Below are 27,886 nucleotides of genomic sequence, written 5' to 3'. Positions count from 1 at the left end.
TGCATATCTAGACAAATCTATCAGTCATAAAATTGTCCCTTGCTTAAAATGAAATTATAAAGGGGAGGCTAGGTGACACAGTGGATAAAGCACTGGCCCTGGAGTCAGGAGTACCTGGGTTCAAATCCGGTCTCAGACACTTAATAATTACCTAGCTGTGTGGCCTTAGGCAAGCCACTTAACCCCATTTGCCTTGCAAAAAGAAAAAAAAACAAACTAAAAAAAGTGAAATTATATGTGAATTTTGTGCACATTTTAACCTCATGCAGAATTTTTCTTAGTATCCTTGAATGAATTGTCTCTGAAATGCATTTATGACAAATGATATAATTATTTTTCCCTCATGGGAATAACTACTATTATTTTCCTTCTTCTCCAGCATGGCACCAATTATATAGTAACATCAGATAAAATACTGTCTTGAGTTTTTATTTTTTTAATAGCAGGGAAGAATATGGTTGTTAGAAAAGTTTGTGTATTTTGGTCTAGTGAAGGCATCAAACGATTAAGTGCACCTCTCCAGTTTTACAGAATCAATACAGCTGCTACTTTCATTTCTCTCAGCTTTTATTGTTAATAATAAATGTCAAGAAAATACTCTGAGACAGAAAGGTGTACATGAAGAGATTACAGACTTCAGTACAAAGACAAGCTTCCATTGCTCACTCAGACATGTATCTCTTTCAGATACGAGTCTAAATGCAGGTCTACTTCCTGGGTGCTGCTGTTGCATTTCACATGGCTCAGTTGCCATGAAAGACAGACAGATTGGGTCACAGAAGTTATCCTTTCTTTCAATTTAGTAAGAATTTCTACTTTATCTTGAGTTCTTTTCTACTTTCTCTTATAAAAATTAGCTAAGGTTCAAATAGAAAGCCCAGTACTTGTAGATAATTGGGTTTTGCCATCAATAAAGCATACTACCTGAACTCTTGATGGATACATGTAGCAAAGCGAAAATTTCTAACAATTGTTAGAGGAAATTAGTAAAGCTTTGAAAATGAAGTTCAATATCATAAACTTTGAAAGTAGTCCTCAAAATTAGCAGTGTAGCTACTTACAAAAGGGGAAAGTGATCTTAATACATGAATTTCCAATCTTACACAATAAGTTTGAATTCTTCAAAAGTTAATGCATGCATTCCAGGTTCATTAATTTTTAAAATGTTAACAAGAGTTCTCCGCTCAAATAGAAATAAGAAATGCTTCTTGTGTTTGATAATTCATCTGTGGCTAGATTAGGTAATTGATATTTTCTCTTGTGATTTATACATGACTGCTATAACTATGCAGAAATAAAACATAAGAAATATAATGAAGTCAATATGTTTTTTGATTGATCAGTTATATTATGTTAGAGAGAAGTAGAATTATTATAAAATAAAATAGAAAAGAATATTTTCATTCATAAGAGTACAAAGAGAGATTAGATTATAAACATACAGAAAGTCTATAAAGCAAAAAAAATAATTCAGCTATTAAATCTCTTACCTTACATGAAAATAGAACTATCGGTTCATGAATTATTTCTGCATGCTCATGGTTAGTTTCTCACATTAAAACATAGATGGAAAAATATGAAATGCAGTATTTGTTTGTAAGTAGAATTCTCTCCAATATAGATTTACAAGGAGTATAACACTGGAGAAGCACTGTAGATTAGTTGTTTTCTCTCATTTCAGGCTGAGACTTTTCAAACAGTGAGCAAATCTTAAACTTGTATTCTCTTTCATTACTTAAGACAAAAGAGATCATTTATGGACATGACTAAGTGGAGGGTGCTGCCTACAGGAAAATCATACTAAATGAATATGCCATTGGGTTCAGAAAAAAGTAAAGTAATTATATATAAAATTGGTGAAGCCAGGAGCACTATATTCAATATTGTACATGTTTTAAAAAATATCTAAATTGAAGTTTAATTCTATCTCTTTGGTTTGAAATAAGCATGACATGGATATATTAAGCAAACCACCAGCTGCCACAGCACAGATTCAGTTCAAAAAGACTACCAGGATGCCCATCTTTCTCTAGCACCTACATGAATTGATATGAATATTGAGAAGGACAAAAGTCCTTTTTACTGTTTTTGAAAGATAAAAAGAGATATGTTCTTAAATATTTTTACCATTTATTTTTGTAAACAATATACTTCTTTGTCTTGTTAGGTTTTTTGGCATTTGGTCAGGATTATGATGCTATGAAATCACAGTACTATCTTTGTGTACATCAGTCATTACGATGAAGACATCAAATTCATGAAAAAATACCAGTATTATACAGTAACATTATTAGAATATTTTAGAAATATCAGAGTACATGGTAATTTTCATTGTAGAATCACTCAGTACTTCATATGTTCTTATGTAGAAAAAATTGTAGCAAGAGATGCTCAAAATAAATATAACTATCTCCCCTGACTCTAAATAAAGAGGATCCCTTTCAGGCTAGAATATCCCCAAAATATCAAAAGTAGAAGAATCTCTGGATCCCCTAGGTATAATTAAGATTGTTTTTTGGAGGTGCTCTTGTTGAAGACAAATAAAGGTTAGCTTGGGTGTCCTTTAGTGTCCATGACAATAAAGCAATTTCCCTGTTTCTCATCTTTGCCTTTTTTATGGGAGATGGAGTAAGGTACATTTACCAGATGCTGCCATGGATTGGAAGTATTTGCATATCTCTGAAATTTGCTTAATTTATAACTGATACTGCTTCTACCCTTTAATATTCACGTGAATTTTTTACTCACTACTGGCATTTCTGAGATTTCCGCTGTGACCTTTTATTTCTGATAGGGAAAACATGACTTGAAAACTGACTTAGTATTTTCTTCAATGTCCAACAAATTCTAATAACTGAATATATATCAAACCAGATCATTTGGGTAAATAGAGGGAGAATTCTCCCATTTGTAATGAGGAGGTGGCTAGATTATACTCTGGTTAGTGTGTTGGACTAAAGTTAAAAGACTTTGAATTTGGATTTAGACATTGACTGTGTAACCCTGGGGAAGTCATTTAACCTTTACATGCCTCAGTTTCCTCAAATGTAAAATGATTATATTAACACCTTCCACCTCACAGGATTGTGTTGAGGATTCAAAGAGCAGATATTTATATAATGCTTAGCACAGTGCCTAGCACAAAGTGGACTCTATATAAATTGATATTCCCTTTCCCTCTCTTGAAGTGATAAGAGAATTATCAGAAGGAAAAAAATGTCCACCTTCTATAAACTAATTCTCTTAACCAAAATTTCATTTTTAGACATTCATTCCTTTGTGTGAAGCATTTTCTTTTCTGTTCTTTTAAAAAGCAGATACCTTTTGGAAGGATAACTATAAAGTTATAATCTCTTTTTACTGATTTTTTTCCAAATACATGTTATGATAATTTATCAACATTTCTCCATAAGCATATGTATATTTAAGTTACAAAATTTCTTTCCATCTTCCCTTTCCACCCCATCCCCTCAGAGGCCAACAGTCACACTTCTGAAAAACATGTTTACAGATTAGTCATTTTCAGTATAAGGAATCAGGGCTAAGGGAAAGAAATATATAAGAGAAAATCTTTTAAAAAGTGAATATAGTTTTCATCAGATTTTGAAAGGTTTTATTTCATTTTAATTTATTTTGTTTTGTTTTTGTTTTTCTTCCTCTGGATGAAGATAATATTGTCCAAAGCCAGGATTGTCCTAGCTCTCTATACTACTGAGAAGAACTGCATCTATCAAGGTTGATCATCTCATAATATTGTTATTAATGTATACATTGTTCTCTTGGTCTGCTCCCTTCACTCAGTATCAAATCCTGTAACTTATTCCATGCTTCTCTAGAATCTTACCATCTATTTTTTATAGAACAATAGTATTTCATAATATTCATATGTCTTAACTTGTTTAACCATTCCTCAATTGATAGGCATCCCTTCAATTTCCAATTCTTTGCCATTTCAAAAAGAGTTTCTATGAATATTTTGGAACATGTGGGACTTTTACCATTTTTTTATGATTTCTTCTGGATAGAGGCCTAGAATTGGAATTGCTGGATCAAAGGATATAAATAGTTTTCTTGCTCTTTGGGCATATCTCCATATTGCTCTTCAGAATGGTTGGATCCACTCACAACTCCACCAGAAGTGCATTAATGTCCCAATCCTCCCACAACCTCTCCAACATTGATCAGTTTCTCTTTTTGTCATCTTAGCTAATCTGAAAGGTGTGAGATAATACTTTATAGTTGTTTTAATTTGCATTTCTGTAATCAATAATTATTTGAAGCATTTTTTCATATGATTTTATCTATATATAGCTTTAATTTCTTCATTTGAAAACTGTTCATTCATGTACTTTGGAGTAAAGTTATAATATCTTGAGCATTATTTAGTTTTTTGGATTGTTTTTCTCCAATAGGAAGGAATCAGTTTCAAAGGAAAAACATTGTCCATTGTGGAAAGACATAGGGGAAAGAGAAAATTCATGGAAACAGGGACTGGGGAGAATAAAAAAAAAACAAACTACAGTTTTCTCTCCCCTGGAATTCATCTTTCTTTGTTTTTGTATACATTTGTTAAAGTAGGTAACTTTATTACCCTATGTGGGTATATAGAAAGTAGTCTTTCTTAAATAATAAGGTAGATAGTTTTTTTAAACACTATGTTAGGAAAATTTTCATATTTCTCTTTATACTTCAATATGCTTATAGAATACATGTTCACCATAATTGCTAATTTTTCAATATTTACCTATTGCTTTTGGGAATATTTTATGCTTTAGTACCTTTCTCAAATTGGCAATATACATAAATTAGGATGTATTCAAATTAATGCCTTTATAATGACTTTCATATTTATTATAATTGCTGAAATTCCAAATTCTTGGTTCTACAAAAACAACATACTGTTCTGTCAACTAGTGTATCATAGCTTAGTTGTGCCTGGAGGATCTTTGGTTTAAGATGACTAGAAGGTGTTATTACTATTTTCTAGATTCAATATATTAATGTGGGAAAAACATATCAAGGAGTATATGGGAAAATTTGTAACAGTTGTCGGTGTGTCAGTGACAAAACTATACATCCCCTGGATATACTATCCCCTGGATGTCTAAGCAGGCACACAAGTATGTAATTGTCCTAAAGCATGAGAAAGATGTCCATAAAAATGATGAGATAATAGAAAAATGTTTAAAAGTAGTTTTCATAATTCTAAATGTTAATTTGGTATAAATAATGAATTTTTGTAACTTCTTACTAATTTCCCCTAAATGCATATGTGTCTATGTATGCAGAGAGAGAGAGAGAGAGAGAGAGAGAGAGAGAGAGAGAGAATATTCATACACCCAGAGAGAAACATTTATACTGGAGCTCTATGGATGAATTGCATTCTACTAGAAACCCCAAAATAGTCAACACTATATTTTTAAAAGTAAATAATTTGGAGCAGGAATATAATTCCACTTGGTATCTGGGCATGGTCATAAGTCTGTATCATAATCAAAGAAAAATCAAATTTTCCAGACATAAAAATGACTTAACTTGAGGTGACAAATATATATTGTATGCATATACATGTATATCCCTACACATAGAGAAAAAGTAATGAAATTATGATGTGATTATAACAGATATATAATTATATGTATATATGTGTGTGTATTCACACATAAACATATATATATACATACATAGAGATACTCATGCTGATTCATACCTGAATTGGGTCTTTCTAATTATGAGTGAAAATGAGTTCATGGAATTAATAAAGAGCTCAACATAAATAATTGATTAAATGCTGATTAAATTTTTGGGTTAAAATAATTGTTTTAAAATTTGAATGATGTCCTATACCTAGAAAGATTAACAATCTTGTAAAAAGTGCATGCCATATCTAAGTCTGGTTCCTTAATGCTTTACATTTTAAAAAATTTTATGTTTGAAAAGGAAAAATAATTATTCAAAAGAAAATAAATTCATTCAGATCCCATTTAAGCAATAATACTAATTTATATACAAAGATTCCTTATGACTATTTAAACTGGTTGGGCTGCTAGCTACCACCCATAGTATGAAACTGAAATATTTTTCAATTTTTTCAAAAGCAATTTTTCATTGTAATTATTTCATTTTGTAAATGGAGCTAGTAGAAATACTAAGTGGCAAAAAACGGATATTTTTTAAAAAGTTTTTAAAACTCTTTTTTCCTAGATGAGGATACTATATTACTTCTGGAGATTAAGGCATCATAGTAGTTATTAATGTTACTTAAATCATAATTACAGCTCTATATTGCTTACTTTGGGGAGAAGAAGAAACATAAGAGAAAATTGACAAGCTTTTTTCTTATGATTGAAAAAGATAATTCATTAGCAAGCATTTATTAAGTTAGATTACAGGATACAGACAAAAATTAAATAGAACAAATATCCATTTCATCCCTTCAAGTATCTTCATCAGCTTCATTCAATTTCTTATAAAATGATTGATAAAAGTTTACATTATAATAGAAGGTCTTTAAGGACAAGCAGAGTTTCCTTCTTGTCTTATCTCTAGCATCAAATATATGATAGGTAATCAAAGTTTTGTTTCTTTAACTTAATGGATGAATACACATGTAATAGATTTTATACTTAGAGAAAATTTTCATCATCTGCAGGCCATCTCCAGTCATCCTGACCTATATCTTGTACTGGACCTGATGTCTCTGAAGGATAACAGGATAATAATGACTTGTACTGCCCTACCTCACTTAAATTCAATTCACTGGCAAATCACCTTCCCTATGTCACTGATTCTTTTCAAGACCAAAGGACAAATAACAAAGTTTTCCTCTATATCAGCTCATTTTCTACCATGGAATAGGAGCTGCAAATAGAATTACACTAGTTGTATAAGATCAGCAAGTTGCAGTTGTCAGAGGTCACAAACTGAGGTTCACAGTGCTTATAACGTGTTCCAGTTTACAAAGAGGATTAAGACTTGAATCCTGACCTTCAGGCAAAAAACCTAGGGAATTTATATTATATATAATCAAATTCCTTCTTAGATTACTGAGGACATATTGCATATTGCAATCTCTACCACTAGTTGCTATTGTGAAAAGCTCATATCCTTCAACCTAACACATATTTTCACCCCTCCTCCTCTCCGTCCCCCTTGCCCTCTCTCCTCTCCCTCCCTGCATGTATGTTTGTATCTTCTAGGTGAACTTTAGTTGTGGTTGTGGTTGTTGTTTGAAATCATTGGTTTGTATTCAATTCATTAGGAAACTTTATTTGTGGAGTTAAAGGAAAACTCATTTACTTGTGCATTCCACATACTTTGTAGCTCACAGCCTTCATCTTCCTTAATTGCTTTCTCCCTTCAATAAACCAATGCAACATGTACTTCAGTGTCTCTGGGGACTCTATTCTATTTCTGGAACCCATGTTAGCCTGAATGGGCCAGAAAGTCATTTGTGAAAAGTAAACCTGCCACAGAACAAAACAGGCTGACAAGTTAGAAATTGCTATACATCACATGTGTAGAGAACAAAGCATACCTTTCACCTGAAGTGCTTGTTACAAAACAAACAACAACAAAACTCCAACACCAGCGATCACAGTCCTAAGTTTATTGTACACAGTTCATGTATTAACTGATTCTATTTTGACAAGGGCTTACAGAATCTGTTGTGGTCTTATAAGGTTGAATGACAAAATAAGGTTTATTTATTTATATCTCAGTAAATGGGAGAGAGAGAGAGAGAGAGAGAGAGAGAGAGAGAGAGAGAGAGAGAGAAGAAAATCTTTTCTTGTTGCTGTGAAGGATTAAAAATTACATATTAAAAATAGAAATACTGAAAATCAGAATCTGGAAGATCAGTTCTATGGGTCTCTATTTCTTTAGCAGTCAATGAGATTTGAAGATCATTAACAGAAATTGTCCACTCAATATGTGATGAAATAATTTAAAAGGGAGACAAAAGATTTATAATTATTCATGGTTCAGAAGCAGTATTTTCTATGACTAATTCATGTTTTTGGAATTTGTATTTATATTTGGTAAATTCTTATTCATCAAGAAATCAATATCATATTTTTAGAAGTGTACTAAGCAACATGGAAAGAGGGAGGGAGACAGAATGACTTCTAGAATCTTATGATCTATGAAAATGGATATATAACAATTTTCACATAAGCATAGTATATAAAAAAGACCTCATAAATGCTATATGAATGTATAGCTGTTGTATAGAAGAAAGTCTACATATAGAGATGGGAACAGTACTGAACCTTGAAGTCTACCGCAGTGCAATGTAACTATTTAAGGACTGGAATGGTTGTTATTTTTGTCTTCCTATCCACAACTTTGAAAAAAGCCTAGAATATAGTTTGAGATTAAAAATGTTTGTGAGATTGGATTGTAATGAAATAGGGGGTAGAATTTTGGTAGAAGGCAAAGAAGGAAAATTTGCGAGAAAGAACAATGGAAAGTATTTGTCAGAGTAGCAATATATTCGGAGGTAGTAAAGTGTCAAGCATATTGGAGGGATGAGTATACCTGTTGAATGACTTACCCAGCTTTGTACAGCTAGTAAGTATCTGAGGTTGGATTTAGACTCAGACCTATTTAGTTAGAGCAGAGGATTCTATTTGGGAAAGTACTAAGTGATTATGCAGATTGTGGCCATTTTCAGAGAACTACCATGTAATTATGTAGATTGTGGCCACTTTCTGGAAGGAGAGGAATACCTGGCTAAGAAATACATATTTTATCATGTAAGCATTATTAAGCAACTGTAGGCTGTTATTCAGAGAATGACAAAATCAAGACAGATATAAAAAGATGAATATGATAGCAGTACACAGAGCAGATTAAAAAAATACTGGAATAGAGAGACTACTTTGAAGCTTATTGTATTATTCAGGTGTTAAACTCAGGAGAAATTAAATTTGGTTAGTGACATTATGAAATGAAAGGGAGATTAAAAGAAAGCATAGTGAAGCATGACAATAGGAATGATGATGCTTGTCCTTCATTCTTTTTGCTTAGGTTTTTTTGCAAAGCAAATGGAGTTAAGTGGCTTGCCCAAGGCCACATAGCTAGGTAATTATTAAGTGTCTGAGGCTGTATTTGAACTCAGGTACTCCTGACTCCAGGGCCAGTACTCAATCCACTGTACCACCTAGTTGCCCCTTTGTCCTTCATTCTTGAAAAAAACTGTAACATCAGGAAGGTGATGCCATGACATGTACATGAATTGAATTTGATTGAGGGGATGCTATGTAAAGTCATCAGGTTCATTTTCTCCTCCAGAACCATCTGGGTCTAGTGGCCAGATATGAATCAGGATGATTGAAGATGACCCTGTATATGAGGGAGTTAGGGACAAGTGACTTGTCCAAAGTCTCACAAGCTAGTAAATATCAATTGTCTGAGGCTGGATTAGAACACCCTCCTGAATCCAAGGCCTGTGCTCCCACCCCCTTTTCACTTAGCTGCCTTATACAATATTACTGAGTGACTAATTGGATATGGAAATGAAAGAGAGTGAAGATTGAAAGATTATTCAAACTATGAGTCTGGATGATTGAGAATAGGAATACCACTAACAAAAAAAATGGGGAAAGGGATGAAGACTAGAAAATTTAAATTTGATAGTTTAAGATAAAGCTAAATTTCTTTCAAGCAGTGGAAAATGATGGACTCAAGTAGGAGTAATAACAATAGTATCAGTTGCATAACAACTGAAGGTTTGCAAAACACTTTATATATCTTTATTTAACCTTCTTAAGAACTCAAAGGCAGGAACTAATATTATCCTCATTTTTATAAAAAGGAAACTGAAGTGAAAAGAGATTCAATGACTTGCTCAGGGTTGCACAGCTAGTAAGTGTCTGAGGTTGGATACAGAGAGCTTTCTGACTCCAGGGTTCACTTTATATCCATAATGCCACCAAGCTGTTACCTAGAGTCAGCATGGTTAGACAAAGTCCTGGATGTGTATCAAAATGCTAAGGTTTTATATAAAGACGAAGATGATAAAAGGGTAAAGAATAGAACCTCAATGATACCAACATTTAGAGGGAAGGGAGAAAAGCTATGTTTCTTCTTGCTTGATTCTCTGAGAATTTTATGCATATCTACAAATGTCCTCCTATACAAATCCTATTTTAAAGAGTATTTTGTGATCTGAAAGTATGCCTAGCTTTAGAAAATCATGTCAGTCAAATCAAGTCAATAAACATTTATTAAATATTCTGTGCCAGACCTGTGATAAGTTCCAGGGATATAAGGAAAGACATATTCATGTCTTCTCCCATCAAGAAGGTCATATTCTAATGGGGAAAGGCATCAGGTTAAGAAATATATACTTACAAAAATATTTATGTACAGAATATATAAAAGATTATCTTGGAGGAAAAGTACTAGTCATAGGTGGGAGTAACCAGAGTGGAGGGGAGTTTGGAGGTGACAGAAAAAAATGTCTTGAAGAAGGAATTGTTGCTGAGCCCTGAAGCACATCAGGGAAACCAGAAAGGTGAGCGTTCCAGGCATTGGTTGGGGCAGTCAATGAAAAGACCTAATCAAAAGACAGAGTACTAGGAAGAACAGCAAGAAGGCCATGACTAAATCACAAAGAATTTGGAGGGAAATAAAGTTTCAGAAGACTGGCAAAAGTCTTTAAATACCAGAGTATTTTATAATTGTATTTAGAGGTAGTAGCAGGGAGGCACTGGAATTTACTGAGGGAAAAAAGAGGGAAACATAGTCAGATCTAAACTTTAGGAAATCATTTTGGCAGTTGAGCTGTCAATGTATTGGCATGGGAAGAGACATAAGCAGAGAGAGCAACCAGAAAAGCAATGTGATAGTCCAGGCATGAGGTAATGAGAATTTGTATCAAGGTGATGCTTGCATGAGTAAAATAAAGACTATGTATACAAGAGCTATTTGTGAAGGTATCATTTAGCAGTGGCACAAATATGTGGAATTAGTTGATGACACTAGCTGTGACCATAGAATATATTGAACAAACTGAGTAAAAAATTGCCCATACTATTAAAACCCCTCAAAATTTGTTTAAGAGTTATCAGCATTTAGTAAAGACTAACAGACTGCTGTCTGTGGGGGCTGGGGGTAGGGAAGCAAGATTAGGGGAAAAATTTTAAAATTCACAAATAAATAAATAAAAGAGAAAAAAGTTATCAGCATTTATCAAATCATATGAATATTTCCTCATCTCTCTAAAGGTTTTAGAGAAAGATGTACACATAGACTTTGAGGGACAATGGAGTTAAGTGACTTGCCCAAAGTTACATGGCTAACAAGTATTGAATTATTGATGCTGGATTTGAACTCAGGTCCTCCTGACTCCAGGACCAGTACTCTATCCACTGCACCATCTAACTGCCTTAATTGAAGATATTCTTGGTGAAAAGTTTAGGAAAGAAAATACAGGCTTTCAAAACTGATATTCTAAAGTAAATTAGACTATAATCACAGGATTGAAGAAAAATACAGGGAATATGAGATATACCTCTGTGTTTACTGTTTGCTGACCATAAAAAAAATTATATTTAATTCATTAGTCTAAAGTGCAACATCACAATCTGCCATAAAAAGGTATATGTTAAATGTATACAAGATTCATTGATAATTACAGTAAAATTAAATTTGTTCTTTAATCAACTGGCTATTATTATCAAGTAAGGTGCAATTCAAGGGTCATTGAATACTCAAAAAAAGCATTTACTACTGTAATGTTATATCTAATACAATATAATTGTAAAAGGAATACTTTGTTGGTTGTAAGTTCCCATCATCACAACTATTCACAAAAGGAAAATAAAAGTGTTTAAAGAAAGAAAGAATAGGGACTTTCAGGTCAGAGCCAAGATGGCAGCATGAAGCTAATGTGCTCCTGGAGCTTTTAGATCCCATCAAGAAAAAGAGAAGATTCAAAGTTTTCAATTGTAGACATCATGGAGGATCTTCAGTGAAGGCTTGTTTGTTTGGAAGAGAAATAGGAGTAAAGTCCAGGAGATGGAAGAATGGGAAAGCCAGCAGTGCAATCCAGGACCCAGCAGCTAGATAGCAAGCCATAAGGGAGGATCCCAATCCCAAACAAAGTCTGAGTCCTGAGAACACTGGGTAAAAACAGTACTGGGTAGGGAACAAACCACTGTTAAGTCAGAACCTAGACATAAAGGAAGAAAATGAAATCTGCAAAGGCAAGGCCTGGACTGAATAGGTAACATCTTGGTCAACAATAAGCCAGGGGATCAGATCCTAGTCATCAGAAAAAAAAAAGAATAAGCTTGATCTATACTCCCTGTATCCCAGGAGCAGAACTAAAACAGCAAAGATGAACAAAAGAACTAAAACATCCCTCACTATATATAGAAAACCACTTTACAGACAAAGATGACAGCAATGCCATGTCTGAAGAAGAAAGCAGTGAAAAATCACTCACAGGGGCAGTATCAAAACTGTCTATAAAATGGACTCAAATACATAAGCTCATCGAAGAGCTTAAAAAAGAATTTAAAATCCAAGAAGAGGGGAAGAATAAAAATGGAAAAAAATGAAAGTCATATAGGAAAATTATGAAAAATTGACCCAAGAAATTAACTCCGTTAAAAGTAAAGATAACCAACTGAAAAATGAAACACAAAAGCATTAGCTAATTGAAGAAAATATAACCCTAAAAATTAGAATTGAACAAATAGAAACCAATGAATCTACAAGACTACAAGATTCCATCAAACAAAATAAAAAGACCCCCAAAATTGAAGAAAATGTAAAGTACCTTTTAGGGAAAACAAATGACCTGGAAAATAGATCCAGCAGAGATAATTTATGAATCACTGGACTAGTAGAAACCTTGGATCAAGAAAAGAACCTGATAAATATCATGCAGGAAAATATAAGGGAAAGCTGTCCAAATCTACTAGAACAAGATAACAGTATAACCATTGAAAGAACCCACAGAACCCCTCCAGAAAGAGACCCCAGGCTAAAACTTCCAAGGGATGTAAGAATCAAATTACATTACTCTCAAATAAAGGAGAGAATATTGCAAGCAGCCAAAAGAAAACAATTCAAATGTAAAGGAAAGAAAATCAGACTCATATGGTACCTATCAGCCTCAATACTGAAGGATCAGAAGATCTGGAATAGTGTATTTCAGAGACCAAAAGACCCAGAATTGCAACCCAGAATGTACTATCCTGCAAAATTCTGCATATATTGTCAGGGGAAAAGATAGATGTTCAACGAAATAGAGGACTTCCAGAATTTCCTGACACAAAGACCAGAACTGAACAAAGAATTCAAAGGCCAAATATACAACTCAAGAGTTGCATTAAAAAAAGGTAAATGAAAAAGAGAGGGGAAAAAAACAAAATAAAACAAAACAAATGCTGGTCAAGACCATCAAATTGTATACAGCCCTAAAAGGGAAGGTATAACACTTCTAATTCTTTATAACTTTACTTCTCTTAGGATAATTGGAGGGTAGAATAAAATTGAAGAGAATGAACCTAAAGGATTTGGGTATAATTGGATCTTGTCTCTAAGTAGAAGAGGTCCAAGATGACATAACTATGTTAGAGACAAAAAGCCCTGAAAAAAAGCAGGAGTGTTAACTTTAAGTGTCTCATTATACTTTGACTCACTTTAATCACACAGTGCTTAGCACCTTGTCTAATGAGAGCATCATGAGCTGTGAGGACCTTAGTCAGTGTCTCTCCAACTTAGAATCATTTGTAAAGTTCTCAGACGAGACCTCCAGAGCCTCCCAGTACAGTTAATTAAATCAGGGTTTGACTTACCTGTGCTTCACTTAACAAGGTGTCAAGTACCCTGGGGGGGGGGGGAGTAAAGTGGAAAGAAAATAGGCCTGGGGGGAGGAGCACAAATAGTTCAAGAAATGATATGGCTTTGTATGATACTTTGGCTCATGAGGAGGACTGTGTGTACTTGAAAGATATTTGAAAAAGCTGTAAGGTAAAAAATGGTTATAATTATAATTTGATGCAATTTAAGTCAATGCTACTGATCAAGAAATCAAGTTAACAATCTGTGATTGATGATACCTGATTAATAATATTAGAGAAATAAATAACACCAAGGGAAGAGGCCCAAAGATTTATAATTTTAGAGGGAAAAAAGGGAGAACGTGAATGCTGAGTAAATTATATTCAATAGATTTAGCCCTGCCAGGGTATAAGATACATTGCTATTTGGGTTTAAATGTCTAACTTAATCTACAGGGAAGGGAGGGGACTGGAAAAGGGAAAGATAAGGGAAGAAGGGATTGATAAAAGGGAAGGGGAAATTGTAAGTGAAAATAAACTGAAAGTTAAATGCCTAAAAGAAAAGTTAAAGGGGAAAGGTAGTAAAATTTTGGGGAAGAGGAGGAGTAATAGAAAAGGAAAAAGATAAATATAAATGGAAAAGATAGCATGGAAGGAAATTCAGAATTAGTAATATTAACTGTAAATGTTAATGGGATGAACTGTGCCATAAAATGGAAATGGAGAGCAGAAATGGATTAAAAACCAGAATCTTACATTATGTTGTTTACAAGAAACACATTTGAAAAATGCACATAGGGTAAAAGTAAAAGGTTGGGGCAATATTATTGCCTCAGCTGAAGTTAAAAATTCTGGAGTAGTGATCCTAATCTCAAAGTAAAAGCAAAAATCAATCTCATTAAAAGGGATAAGAAAGGAAGCTACATCTTAAAAGACACCATTGGTAATGAAGCTATATCATTACTAAACATGAAGACACCTAGTGGTATAGCATCCAAATTACTAGAAGAAAATCCTGAGCAAATTACAAGGAGACATAAATGGCAAAATTTTAATAATGGGAGACCTCAATCTCACTCTCTCAGAACTTGATAAATCTAAGAACAAAATAAACAAAAAGGAAGTTAAGAAGGTAAATGAAATCTTAGAAATATTGGATATGATAGAACTCTGGAGAAAATTTAATGCAGATAGAAAAGAATATACCTTTTTCTCATCAGTACCAAAATTGACCATGTACTAGGGCACAAAAACCTCATAATCAAATGCAGAAAGGCAGAGATAATAAATCCATGCTTCTCATACCATGATGTAATAAAAATTACAAGCAATAAAGGGCCAGGGAAAGATAAACCAAGAACTAATTGGAAATCAATAAATTTATCTTAAATAATGGATAGAACAAGCATCAAATAGTAGAAATAATCAATAATTACAGCCAAGAAAATGATAATAATGAGACATCATACCTAAATTTATGGGATATAGCCAAGGTAGTTTTGAAGGGAAACTTTATATCCCTAAATGCCTATATGAATAAAATAGAGAAAGAGGAGATCAATGAAATGGGTATGCAACTAAAAAAGCTAGGAAAAAGAACAAATTAAACATCCCCAATTAAACACCAAATTAGAAATTCTGAAAATCAAGGGAGAGACTGATAAAATGGAAAGTTATAAAACATCAATCTCATAAATAAAACAAAGGATTAGTTTTATGAAAAAGGCAATAAGATAGACAAACCTTTACTTAATCCAATTGAAAAAAAAGACAAGATAACCAAATCACCAGAATCAAAAATAAAAAGCATGAACTAATCACCAAGGAGAAGGAAATGAAAGAGATAATTTGGAGCTATGTGCTGAACTGAATGCCAATTAATTGGATAACTTGAGTGAAATGGAAGAATAGTTATAAAAATACAAACTGTCCAAATTAACAGAAGAGGAAATACATTACTTAAAGAAATTGAAGGAACCATCAATAAACTCCCTAAGAAAAGTTTCCAGGTCCAGATGGATTTACAAATGAATTCTACCAAACATTTAAGGAATAATTGATTCCTATTCTACTAAACTATTTAAAAAATAGAGAGGAAGGAGTTCTGCCAAACTCCTTTTATGACACCAACATGGTCCTGATATTTAAACCAGAAAGAACCAAAACAGACAAAGAAAATTATAGACCATCTCCCTATTGAATATTAATACAAAAATCTTAAATAAAATTTTAGTAAATACTAACCTGACTAATCCTTGGTGAGGGCAGGGGGGTGGTAAGGGTGGGTGGAGGGAAATTTTGTGACTTGGAAATATGCAGGTGCTTATGGATAAAAATAATAAGTAATTTTTTTTAAAAAATGAAAGAGTATTTAGAGTCCAGAACTTTTGTCTGGTTATACCTTTATTCAGCTGAATGAATAGCCTATGAGCTGGTCTGTCATTCTCTATATCTTGGAAAGCAAATTGATTTCAGAATTAAAAAGAAAATGTGAGCATTTCAATTTAATTTTATTTATCCCCAAATTCTTCCTAAAACAAAAAAAATTAAATTTTATCATAACTGTTTTCCTAAAAATACATTATGGCTCAAATAATGGAAGAAAATGATTCATGAAAAACCAATACTGAGGGTTGCCCAAAAAAGAAAAAATAGAGAACAGTATATAGTAGGTAGAACTAAGATGAAAAGTATTATCAATAGTGACTTACACACAAAAAGGGACATAAAAATACATGTAAAAGATGTATAAATGGAAACGTAATTGACCAGTCATGAGTAAAAGAAAACATACAGTGTGCCTTTGGGCTATAACCCTACCTATATGAAGTGAAAGACTTAGAGTAAGTTTCCCAAGCATCTTGGGTACATTGGGGAATATGAACAAGATTCTCACAGGCTAAGAAGGCAGGTATGAACTATGATCTATACTACTGAACAAAATACCTATCAAGTGGAGTTCTCAGATCATTTAAGTAATGAAGAACAAATAATGTGGCCAAGATAAAAATAGGCACAAGATATGCTTCAGAGAGATGATACTATTGATCCTTTTGCATATAATTTTATCAAGCAGGTTTGTCTCAGAAGTCTGGAGGTTGGATTAATGTCCTATACAGGTAGATTAGGAGTAATGAAGATCCTTTCTTGTGCTTATCTTTAATAAAGTGACTTCAAATAAAGAAATCTTATTCCCAAACATTCAGTTCTGTAGAGAAGAATCAAGAAATCTCTATTTACCTCACACCTAACACTCAAATCTGTTTTTTAGATAGCCAGTTAGAGAGAAGGATCAGGTATATATGATGATGATGATGATGAACTAAGGATATAAAAACTTCTAGGCCATTTATTATAAAGTGTCAGATTTATATTGAATAACAACTTAACTGGCATTAATTTATTGACTTTTTCAGTCTCCTTATTTTATATTGAATATATGTTATCTGTACAGATTAACTTTAGTTTCCATATACAATGTTGAAGTTGAAGCTCAGTGATATTGAGGAATTTGGTAAGATGTGGAAAACACTATTCAATTATAATTCTTTAATGTTCAGAGTAAAAATATATTTCATAATAATTCAAATAATATAGGTAAGAAAACAAAAAACAATTGCCTTATCTCAGACCCTTGTCTTTTTTATGATAACTTCTATTATCAACTAATGTTTAATAAAATATTAATGAGTTTCTGCACCTTCCTGTTTAAATGTCTTCTAGCAATTACTACTCCACGGGGCACACAAAACTTATTATAATTGTAGGCTTATATAAGTATTTCAAAATTCAACTATTCAGATGAAACTATTTATCTTGCATCAGATAATCTGTTTTTCCTTAGACATGATTAAGAATGTTTATTTTTCTTCAAAATTTAGTCTGCCAAAATTTCAGGAAATGTCTTCAGTAATTCATAAATAAGACTCATTTAACAGAAAGATTATTAATGATACAATAACTATATTATGATCAGTTACTGATTTGTTCAGAACTAATTGTCATACCACATGATAATCAAACAAATCTTCACTAACATATAAAGGGTTTTTTTTTAGCAAGGTGACATTGTTCTAAATGCTGGAAATTGAAATAATAGTAAACAAGAGTCTCATGGATCTCACATTTTAAACTCATGTCAAAATGAGAACACTTAAAAGGGAACTGGAAATGTGATAGAGAAGAAAGGCACACATAATCAAAAGCATGACTGGAGATGATCAGAACATAATGTGGAGGCCAGAAAGTGAGCAAGATAAGACTAAAATTAGGTTATCAATGTCCAACATTATTTCAGGGTCAGAGTCAAAATTTCTGCTGGTAAGGAAGTGATGATAGTTGGGGTATAGTCAAGTGGAAAACACATAGATAGAGATGTCCAGGAGGTACTATGGAGACCTAGAAATGAGAAAAGTAGGGACAGAGGTGGCTTGTCCAGGGCGGTTCCAGGTTTCTAAAATCACCCTAAAAAGTTTAGAAATAAAACATATAAGTTATCTCTCTCTACCTAGTAACATCTTCCACATAATAATTTAAAATTTAATTTGCTATCTAAAATATCATTTGTCATCAAAATATTTTTAATCTGTCACCATTCCTTAACTCTTCACATGGAGAATCTTGAAAGAAAAACAATTCTTCCTTTTTTAATTCAGAGATCAAATGTTGCACTTCCCAAATTTGCCCTTCTACCAAGGTGTTTTATACAAAAAATCAATAATCTATGATTACAAAAAATATCTCTCACTGCATTCAAGTCTATCTTCTGATGGAAATGGGGGAAAACAAAGTTTAGTAAAATGAAAATTAGTTCTCTTTTGATTTTCACTTAAAGATAATTGAATCACAATATTAAATAAACACAGAGAGGTAGATTGATAGTAGATAGATTACTGATCCTGGAATGCAAAAGACTTGAGATCAAATATGACTTTCAAAAATACTCACCCTGGGCCAAGTATTTTATTCTCTGTCTTATTTTCTTCAACTCTAAAATGGAATAATAACACCTTCAACCCAGGATTGAGGGTCAAATGAGTTAATATTTGTAAAATACTTAGCTCTTTAGGTGGAACATAGTAGGCACTTAATAGCTTCCTTCCATATATTTTTAAAGCATATAATTATTTTTTTAAATTTCATTTAATTTTTCCCAATTACATGTAAAGATAGTTTTCAACATTGATTTTTGTAAGATTCTGAGTTCCATATTTTTCTGCTTTCCTCTTTCATCTTTCATGACAGTATATAAAAATACAATCATGTGTAATACATTTCCTTATTACTCATATTATATAAAAGAAGAATCAAAACAAAGGGGGAAAAACCAAGAGAAATGAAAAACATAAAACCAATTTCAAAAAGTGAACATAACATGCTTTGGTCTGCATTTCAGACTTCATAGTTTTTTTCTATGGATGTGAACAGTATTTTCTGTTATAAATCTTTTCCATTACAAGCTTTTGTTAACTATATTGACAAGAACTTGATCATCACACAATAGTCTCCTGGTTCTGCTCATTAGTTCATGTGTCTCTCTAGTTTTTTTGGAAATCCATCTACTCATGATTTATTAGATCACATTCACAATTTGTTTATTCATTCTCCAATTGGTGGGCATCCCCTCAATTTTCACTTCTTTGCCAACACAAAAAGAACTGCTATAAATATTTTGTACATGTAGTTCCTTTTCCCTTTTTTTATGTTCTCTTTGGGATACAGACCTAATAGTGGGATTTCTGGATCAAAGACTATGAACAGTTTCATATCTCTTTGGGCTTAGTTTGAAATCTCTCCAGAAATGTTGGATCAAACTGCATACATTTATGGGGAATTTCCTATGGATTTGGCTGATTTAGGTCATACTCAATCTTTGTTTTCTTGGGTTGAAAATAGTCACATTATTTAAAATAACAAAATTTTCTAAAAATTTTAGTTTGTTTTTCAAGACATCAAAATGCACTATTTTTACATATTAATATGTGAAATATATAATGAAATAATTGCTCAGATTAATATATTATTTTTATTTCGTTAACTAATAAAATTTTAACAGTAATTTACCTCTCCATTCTACTACCCCTTAAAAAGTCCTCATAACAAATATGTGATATGCAGCAAACATTTCCACTTTAGCTATGTTCAAGAATTTATTGAGCTTTTTAAGTCCATCACTTTATCTGACAAGTGGTAGGTGGCATGTTTCATCTTCAGTTCTCTAAACTCATGGGCTATCATTGCATCAGTAGGCATTCTTAAGTTTTTTAAGTTGCCATTTAATAAATTATTCTTTGCTTACTTCACTACATTAAATAATAGAAATCTCAGTCTCTTCAAACATGTCCACTTAATTTTCTGTGGTGTCTTTTTTTTAGGTTTTTGCAAGGCAAATGGGATTAAGTGGCTTGCCCAAGGCCACACAGCTAGGTAATTATTAAGTGTCTGAGACTGGATTTGAACCCAGGTACTCCTGACTCCAGGGCCCGTGCTTTATCCACTATACCAACTAGCTGCCCCTGTGGTGTCTTTTTAAAATAAGAACCACCCTCTACCAATGTAGATTGTAGTTCTAATGAGTTATATGGGGGCACTGAGAAAATGAATTAATAAGTGAATGAATGAATAAAAAAAATCCCTTATGTGAAAAAAACTGTGCTAAGCTCTGAGGATACCCATAAAAAAGAAAGACAATTTCTTCTCTTAAGAATCTTGAATTCTATTAAGAAAGCACATATAAAAGTTTTCAGCTTTCAGTCAGAAAGACTCCATGATCTTTACAGTAGCAAAAGACATGAAACACATTTTCTTTGATACTATTTCCAATGAACAAATCATCAATTTTTATTTTGAACCATTTGATAGTGCCAAGGATATTGGTAATATGAACATTCTTTTCTAAGTTTTCAATATCTATAGAAATATGTTTTGGGATACTTACAATTAATAAAAGTATACTAACCAGAATATTTAACTTCATTCATCAAAACATAGAATATTTAGTTGGATCATGGAAAATGCAGCTGAGATCACTATTCTCTTTTTTATATCAATTTTTATTAATTAACTTTCGTCAGGTAAAAAAAAGAAACAAAAAAAATCCAAAAATCAAAAACCCACCTTCTATCTTTGGTCCCACACCATATTACTATAACTGGATTTCCACCTCTTGCAAAGACATGCTTTTATTTGTCATGAGAATTAGACAAGATGGTTTGGATATATGAGAGAAATCCATATATTCCATTTAGAGTGGTAGAAGTAGATAAAAGTGGAAACCTGTTACAATGGGTGAATTGACAATGTAATCTTTGGAAATTAAGGACATAACTTCTTTGTGTTCTATTAAAAATTAGAATATTTTATAAGCATAAATAAGTTCTTCACTTAGGATACAACTCATTTAGCTGAATTCACTTAATGTGGCTTTTAATTTGACCTAATAGCTAATATAAAACTTGAGCAGTTCAATCATTTTGCAAAATTTGTAAAGGAAGTTAATAATGTTTGTGTTATTATTAGGGGGCTCCTAGGAGTTGTACTAAATATAATACCAGAACTAAAGGCAGGAAGACATAAATTCTAATTCAGCCCTAAGTACTTACTTATCTCTATGCATGGGCATCATTTAACCTCCTTTTGCCTCAGTTTCTACCTCCTAGGGTTATTTTGAGTATAAAGGGAAATAATAATTGTAAAAATACTTAGTGGACTTATGGTAAGAGTTATATTGTTAGCATTATGTTACTTGAAATAATACTAAGGCTTGATCATCCCATAACACATTACAAGTAAAGTAACACAATGAATAAATAGCATAAAAGGATATCAACAAATAAAGATATGAGCAAAAAGCAGGTCTAATAACATGGCATGTGCAAAAGATATGTGATGCTTCATTGGTCTCCTTGATAGAAAATTTTGAGGCCATTTGTGTATAAATGGACCTCTCTTTAACAAACTTAAAAAATAATGTAAATAAGAGTCACAAACTTAAACTACATGGATATATTGTCATCTGCCTTACTGGAGAGAATATCTACATCGATAAAATTACAGATCCATTTAAATATTCAAGAAATTATTTAGGCTAATATACCAAATTTGCTGACTGTCTCCAGAGAATGAAACAGAGAATGTTGATGTAATTTTTTTGGTATTCAAATAATTAAAATTTTCCCCTTTCTACATTGCAGTTTCACAATGGAAGAAAAATTAGAAAGTACAATTATCTTACTAAAAACCTGTAAAAAAAATCACAATATAGCTACATTTATCATCTTAGGATGATTTATGGCTCACATGCTTTTTTTTACTAAAGCTTAAATCAGAGAAATTTGATTCTGCAATTTCTCAAACAGCAAAATAATAAAAATACAACTCAGAAAAACCATTTATATATCTTTCCCAAAAAGAAAAATTTCAACATATAACATCTGTATATTAGATGTATATGTATTGTAATATGAAGAATGAATAGTATAGTGCTATTCTTTGGAAAAAAATGTTAGAAATAAAAAAGATGTTTTTCAAGTAGAAACCATACTATTATTGACTCAGTTAATTTATTACGGAATAATTTCTTATGGAAATATATTTTTCTTAGTTTTAACAATATGTATTATAGGAAATTTTAATTATCTAAAAGAATCACTCTTGGAAAATGTTAGAACATGGTATCTAGACAGAAAAAATAAAGGTTGTTGGAAACATTTAGGTAAACTAGAAGAGAGAAGCTTAGAAACAATAATGATAATTATGTTAATGAGAATGAAAATTAAGTCACATCCAGTGAAAATAAACCAAGAATTTGACCAGGAGAAATTGAAATCCTTCTACCATATATGTTATTCAAAATATGTACTTCTTAGTCTTGCCTAAAGTATGGGGTTTATTTGTTGATATTCTAATATTTCTCCTATCCCTATGGTACTACATGTTTTTGGTCATTTAAAAAATGAAATCATCTAAGCATTTAAAGACATTATAAAATAAACTTACAAGTTGGCATATATGTAAAACAGCCCTTTAATAACTGGAAAAAGGGATTCAAAAGTGCCTTTGCTATATTAAAAAGAATAGGCACTTATTTTATTTGTTTTACAAAAGTTATTTATTGCTAGGAAATATGATGAGCAGCTCCATTTCAAAATATAAGATCCTAACAATCCATATGGCCATACATAACTAGAAAAATTTAATCCCCCACAAAGTTTTATTTCAAGTAAACTAAAAATGCCCTGCAATATCTATTCTGAGTTCTAAGAATGAGGCAGTACAGCTGATATGGAAAGATTTATTTTAAGATTCTCTGGAATCCTAGTCTAAGTCACTGCAGAAGCAAATAACTATAATTAAAATGATTTGGATGGTATAAAAAAGACACTAAAGGAAACCTGTAGAATCAAGTTAGTAAATTTACATATAAAGTTCATAGAATTGATTTTATTGTGTATTTTCAGGATATATAACACTGGAGAATAGTGGCTTATTCATTCAACAAATAATTATTAAGGACCTACATTGAAGAAAACATTGCTTTTGTTGTTTGCAGATATAGCTTTGCTATTTCAAAGGGATCAAAGTTGATTCTTTTTCATATAAAGAATCTTAATCAGTTTTCTCTTCCTTTACCCCTGCCTTCTTATATATATTTTTAATAAAGTATGTCACACTATACATGATTAAAGTATAAGATTCAGAGAATCTATAGTATATGTTTCTTAAACATAGTCATTCCTTTCTAATGTTTATCAAAACTCATTCTAATTATCATGGCAGTCACACTACAGGCAATACCAGAGCTTTTCCCAGTGAATAATGTAGCTCCATGGAGTTTATAGAAAGCTGTTTTCTTAATTTGACTGGCTAGGGAATATTTCCTTGTTGAAAAACAGGTGTAAATATCAATGAGCAAGATGAGAGAATAGTGATCTTGTCAGGTTTTTTTTTTAAATATCTCCAGTACAGAAAAACCATCAGGTAGTATATGAAGTAATATATGAAATATATGATGTTTATTTGCCAGAAGCAAAGAAATTTTGGTTTGAATCAGAATTTAGCTGAATGGACAGACATAGTAAACCTTTTAATAGCAAAAATAATCTGTCAACCAGACTAAAAAAAAGAGAGGGAGGGAATTGATGGGGCAAATATATGAAATGGTAAATTTCATGCCAATTTATTCTAAGATAGGGTTTGAATTTACTTTAAAGAAAAATTTAGGTCCTCCAGATTATTTCATGGATTTAGGATTTTAGTGATTTTCTTTGTTTCTCATTTTTGTAATGGGTTCTGAAACAAAGGCAGGCTGTTTTTATTATGCTTGGTATTACATCTGAGCTTTTCCTCATTTATTTATATATATTTACTTTCTTATATGATTCAAATTTTAAAAAATGCTAATACAATGAGTTTTGATTATACAGTCATTCATCTATGGATGGTAGTTTCTCTCTCTCTCTCTCTCTCATTCAACATAATTGACTCATCTGGGTTTGAGAAATAAATGCTGCTGTTGAGTCATCTACCTCAAGGATTATCATATCAACATTTAACATTTAACTACTTCATATCTTTTACTATTATGTAAATGCATATATTTTAATGAATCTGCTGATATACTATTTCCAGGGTACTTTAGAAAAACATGTCACCAGCCAATCAGGGTAAGAACAACAAGGAGAACAGTGAACCTCAACAGAAAGATGTAATTTAAAAATATTCTCGGGGAGGAAGAGATACAAATATATTGACTTCTTTTACAGTTACTAAAGTCTGTTCTCATCCTATTTCCTTCCATTAAGTTTGTCCAAAAGAAAAATTATTTAACATGCCTATTCATTGTTAACATTGTTTTCTTTGGTTAATATGGTGGTGTTCCTTTTCTTTTATTTTCATTTGTGTGTCTTTGTGTGTTTTTGTCTTCTTTCTGACACCGCATGTTTTTATTTTACTTCCCTTTCTGTGAGACCCTTTAAAATGGTCCACTGAAATAAAAAAGGAATTCTTGTCATTTAAGTTTCACTCTTTGTTTATAAGAAAAAAAATCTTTCATTTCCAAATAAAGATGAATTTTTTCTTCTTGTTGTGAAGCATGAAAATGAGTGATATAATGCCAAGAATTGTGGTGAAATGTTTTACCTGAAATAGTCCATTAAATCATATTAATTTTAAACTTACATGTAATATATGTGTTTAAAAGTTGAACTGTTATTAGGTTTTTCTTTTGTTTGCATGATATTATTTTGTTTTACGTTTTGTTTTTTCCACTCACCAGATGTTCCCAACACTTTGCTTTCCACCACTATCATCCCCTCCCTTACCACTGCAACAGTCACAACTTCTGTTCCCATATCAGCCACCACAACCACATCTGCAACAACCAGCAGCAGAAGAGGTATGGTATGTTTCTTTGTTATAGCCTGAAAAACATGCAAAAAAAGAGAAGTATAGGGATTCACAAGAGCAGAAAAACTTGGAGAGCCTACCAAATTATTGCTCATTTATAGTATTGGAATTGAAACAACAAAACATTTTATTTTCCTACCACTATGTATGAACTTCAACCAGGTTTGAGGTCATAAAAGGTTGTATAATATTCTAAAAATATGAGGTTATTTTAACATATATGCATATGAATGCATTTTCATTTGAAACTTAAAAGATATTAATGTAATTTCTTTTACATAAGTGAAAAATCAGATTTTGAATTGTGCAGGAGGTTCTCTTTTGATGCCTTATGAATATTTAATGAATTTTAATTCTCCTGAAACCAGATTCAAATTCCCACAGGGATGAATTTGTTCAGAAGTGGATGCAATCCCTGAGACATTGCATGTAGTTCTTTTTTGTGAATCCTCAAAAGACTACTTCTGAGTGACTCACTGGGTGCTTTTCCTTTCTACTAATATAAAATATGATTGTCCTAGAGTGTTTTGCATTATTTGTCCCCATGAGTTTTCCCTGTCACCAGTTTAATAAGAAGCATTATTATTGCCTTTCTCTGAAGGAAAGCTACCTCAGGAAGTATGGTTTGAGAATTTAACTGAACCTTAGGGATGTAATGGATCAATTATAATGTGAGTAAAGAAAATGAAGTCCTTGACATTCAGCCAACTATCACTAGGTGGTGAAATGGTAGGTAGAGTTTGTTTTAAAAATTGAAACTGCAGGAAAAGTTGCTATTAAAATTAATTTTAACATGTTATATTCAAAAACCTTTCTCATTCTCATTTAAATCTGCTTCTGTCTTATTTGTTTTATGTTTTGTCATATTGACTCACTAATATGTTTTAAATTTATCATTTTCACTTTGAAATTATTGGATATGTATTTCAATCTATATAAATCTCTAGTATCATTGAAAACTAAATTATTAAACCAATGATGCCCATCTAAACACAGTGCCATTCAATGAAGAATTTTTTCCCTTCCTTTTGGAAAATTTTGCCTTACTTAAGTAATTCTTCCTTGTTATTTGACTCACTTTAATTGTTGAATTATTAATCTCTGTCCCTTGCTTCAAAGCAACAGTCAGATATAGATAGATAGATAGAGATAGACAGACATATATAAATATATTCAAATATCAGATTGGTTACATGATATAGATTTTTATTAAGTAATTAAAATAATATCAGACCTATTTAAGAATGTCTTGAAATTCATTTTAATGTAACTAAGTATGGTTTATCCAAACTAATATGTCATGTCTGACATCTTTCAAGACCTGGTTTTTAACTGGAAGTTGAAAGGGTATGAAAGAAGAAAAAAATAAATAAATAAGCAAACATTTAAAAAAACAATATATTTCTTGTCTATTTTATCCAAAGGACACTGTGCCCTTCAGTAATATGGTTTATGTTTTTCAGCACTATCATAATGTTTGGTTTGTCTATGTCTACTATACACATAAATGGGTGACAACTTTATTATTTGAATTGTTGGTTGCTTTCAGGGAAGAATAAATTGATTCAAAACAACTATTTTGAACACAAAAGGCTATTCACCAAATATTGGAATTAGAACATTGGTCATTTGGACACATCTAGTTTGAATTCATTTTTTCCCAAGGTAGTTTTACCCATGTAATCATTATTTAGTAAAATTCTTTTCTATGATTACTATACATACATCCATAAAAGAGACTTGTGAAGCATTCTCAAAATATGTTGGTCCTCCTGCATATGCATGTTACTGTGTTTCTCATTATAAATGAAAATAGTCATACTTTTCTAATAGTAGTATTTAACATGAATTATGTCTTGAAACTACCTCTGAGAAAATACTACTTTTCTCAGTTTGTTTTGTTAACATTTACTTAAACCTTAAGGATGCTGATTACTCAACATTACTCCCTGTCCTATTGGATTCTCTTCAAAAATGAGTAGTCATATTGCTTTTTTGCTAGTTAGGATTGGTTCCAATGTATTTTTCCCTAAAATATTAAATAATTTGAGAATGAAATGTGATTATATCATTTCAAGATGTAACTCTCCTGTCTATTTTGAAAGAAAAATATGACACTAGAGATGCTTAATGTATGCATTTCTACCATAATCTGTCCTATTTTCAAGGAATAGATAGATGGAGAATGTTTCAAAATCCACCTGCATCATTAATGTTCTATATAATATAACTGAGACTGAATCATCCTTCTTGTCATACATTGTGACTTTTGCACTGTATTCCTCAAGAGATAAGTGGCATTTCTTCGATTAGTTATTACTTTTAAGTGAAATTTGATGTTTGAAAGAAAGGTATTGATTTATAAATTAGAATAGACAAAAATTAAAGAAAAAGAATATACTGCCAAGTTTCTAACTTAAAAAAAAATCCCTTGTTCTTATGGAAATTATCAACAGCAATATAAAATTGTCTTGTATTACAATTAAAGTAAATTTCTCCTAAATGCAGAAATTAATTTTATCCATGTATATTTAATAAATTTATGCAAATGTATAACTGCTGTTTCCATTTTTACTCTTATATTATTAACATCACTGCTAGATTTCATTTTAAATAAAATTATAAAAATACCAATTTAAAACAAATTTAACAATTTACAGCTGCTACACTGGAAGTCAAAA

At 31.7% G+C, this 27,886-nt stretch overlaps 1 protein-coding gene across 2 annotated transcripts in view; it reads left to right on the top strand.

The window, feature by feature from the left end:
- The window catches only part of CADM2 (cell adhesion molecule 2), a 210,708-nt gene that overhangs the window by 79,777 nt on the left and 103,045 nt on the right, over positions 1 to 27,886 (top strand). The window contains exon 6 of one of the 2 annotated variants that reach the window (XM_074192292.1): positions 25,075 to 25,194. The exons of the other annotated variant lie outside the window; for it this stretch is intronic. Within the exon in view, the coding sequence (XP_074048393.1) occupies positions 25,075 to 25,194 (120 nt within the window). The remainder of the gene's footprint in view (positions 1 to 25,074; positions 25,195 to 27,886) is intronic. 2 annotated transcript variants of the gene reach the window in all.

The sequence above is a fragment of the Macrotis lagotis genome, chromosome 6, assembly GCF_037893015.1.
Source record: "Macrotis lagotis isolate mMagLag1 chromosome 6, bilby.v1.9.chrom.fasta, whole genome shotgun sequence".
NCBI lineage: Eukaryota > Metazoa > Chordata > Mammalia > Peramelemorphia > Peramelidae > Macrotis > Macrotis lagotis.
This window is presented reverse-complemented; position numbering and strand designations above follow the sequence as displayed.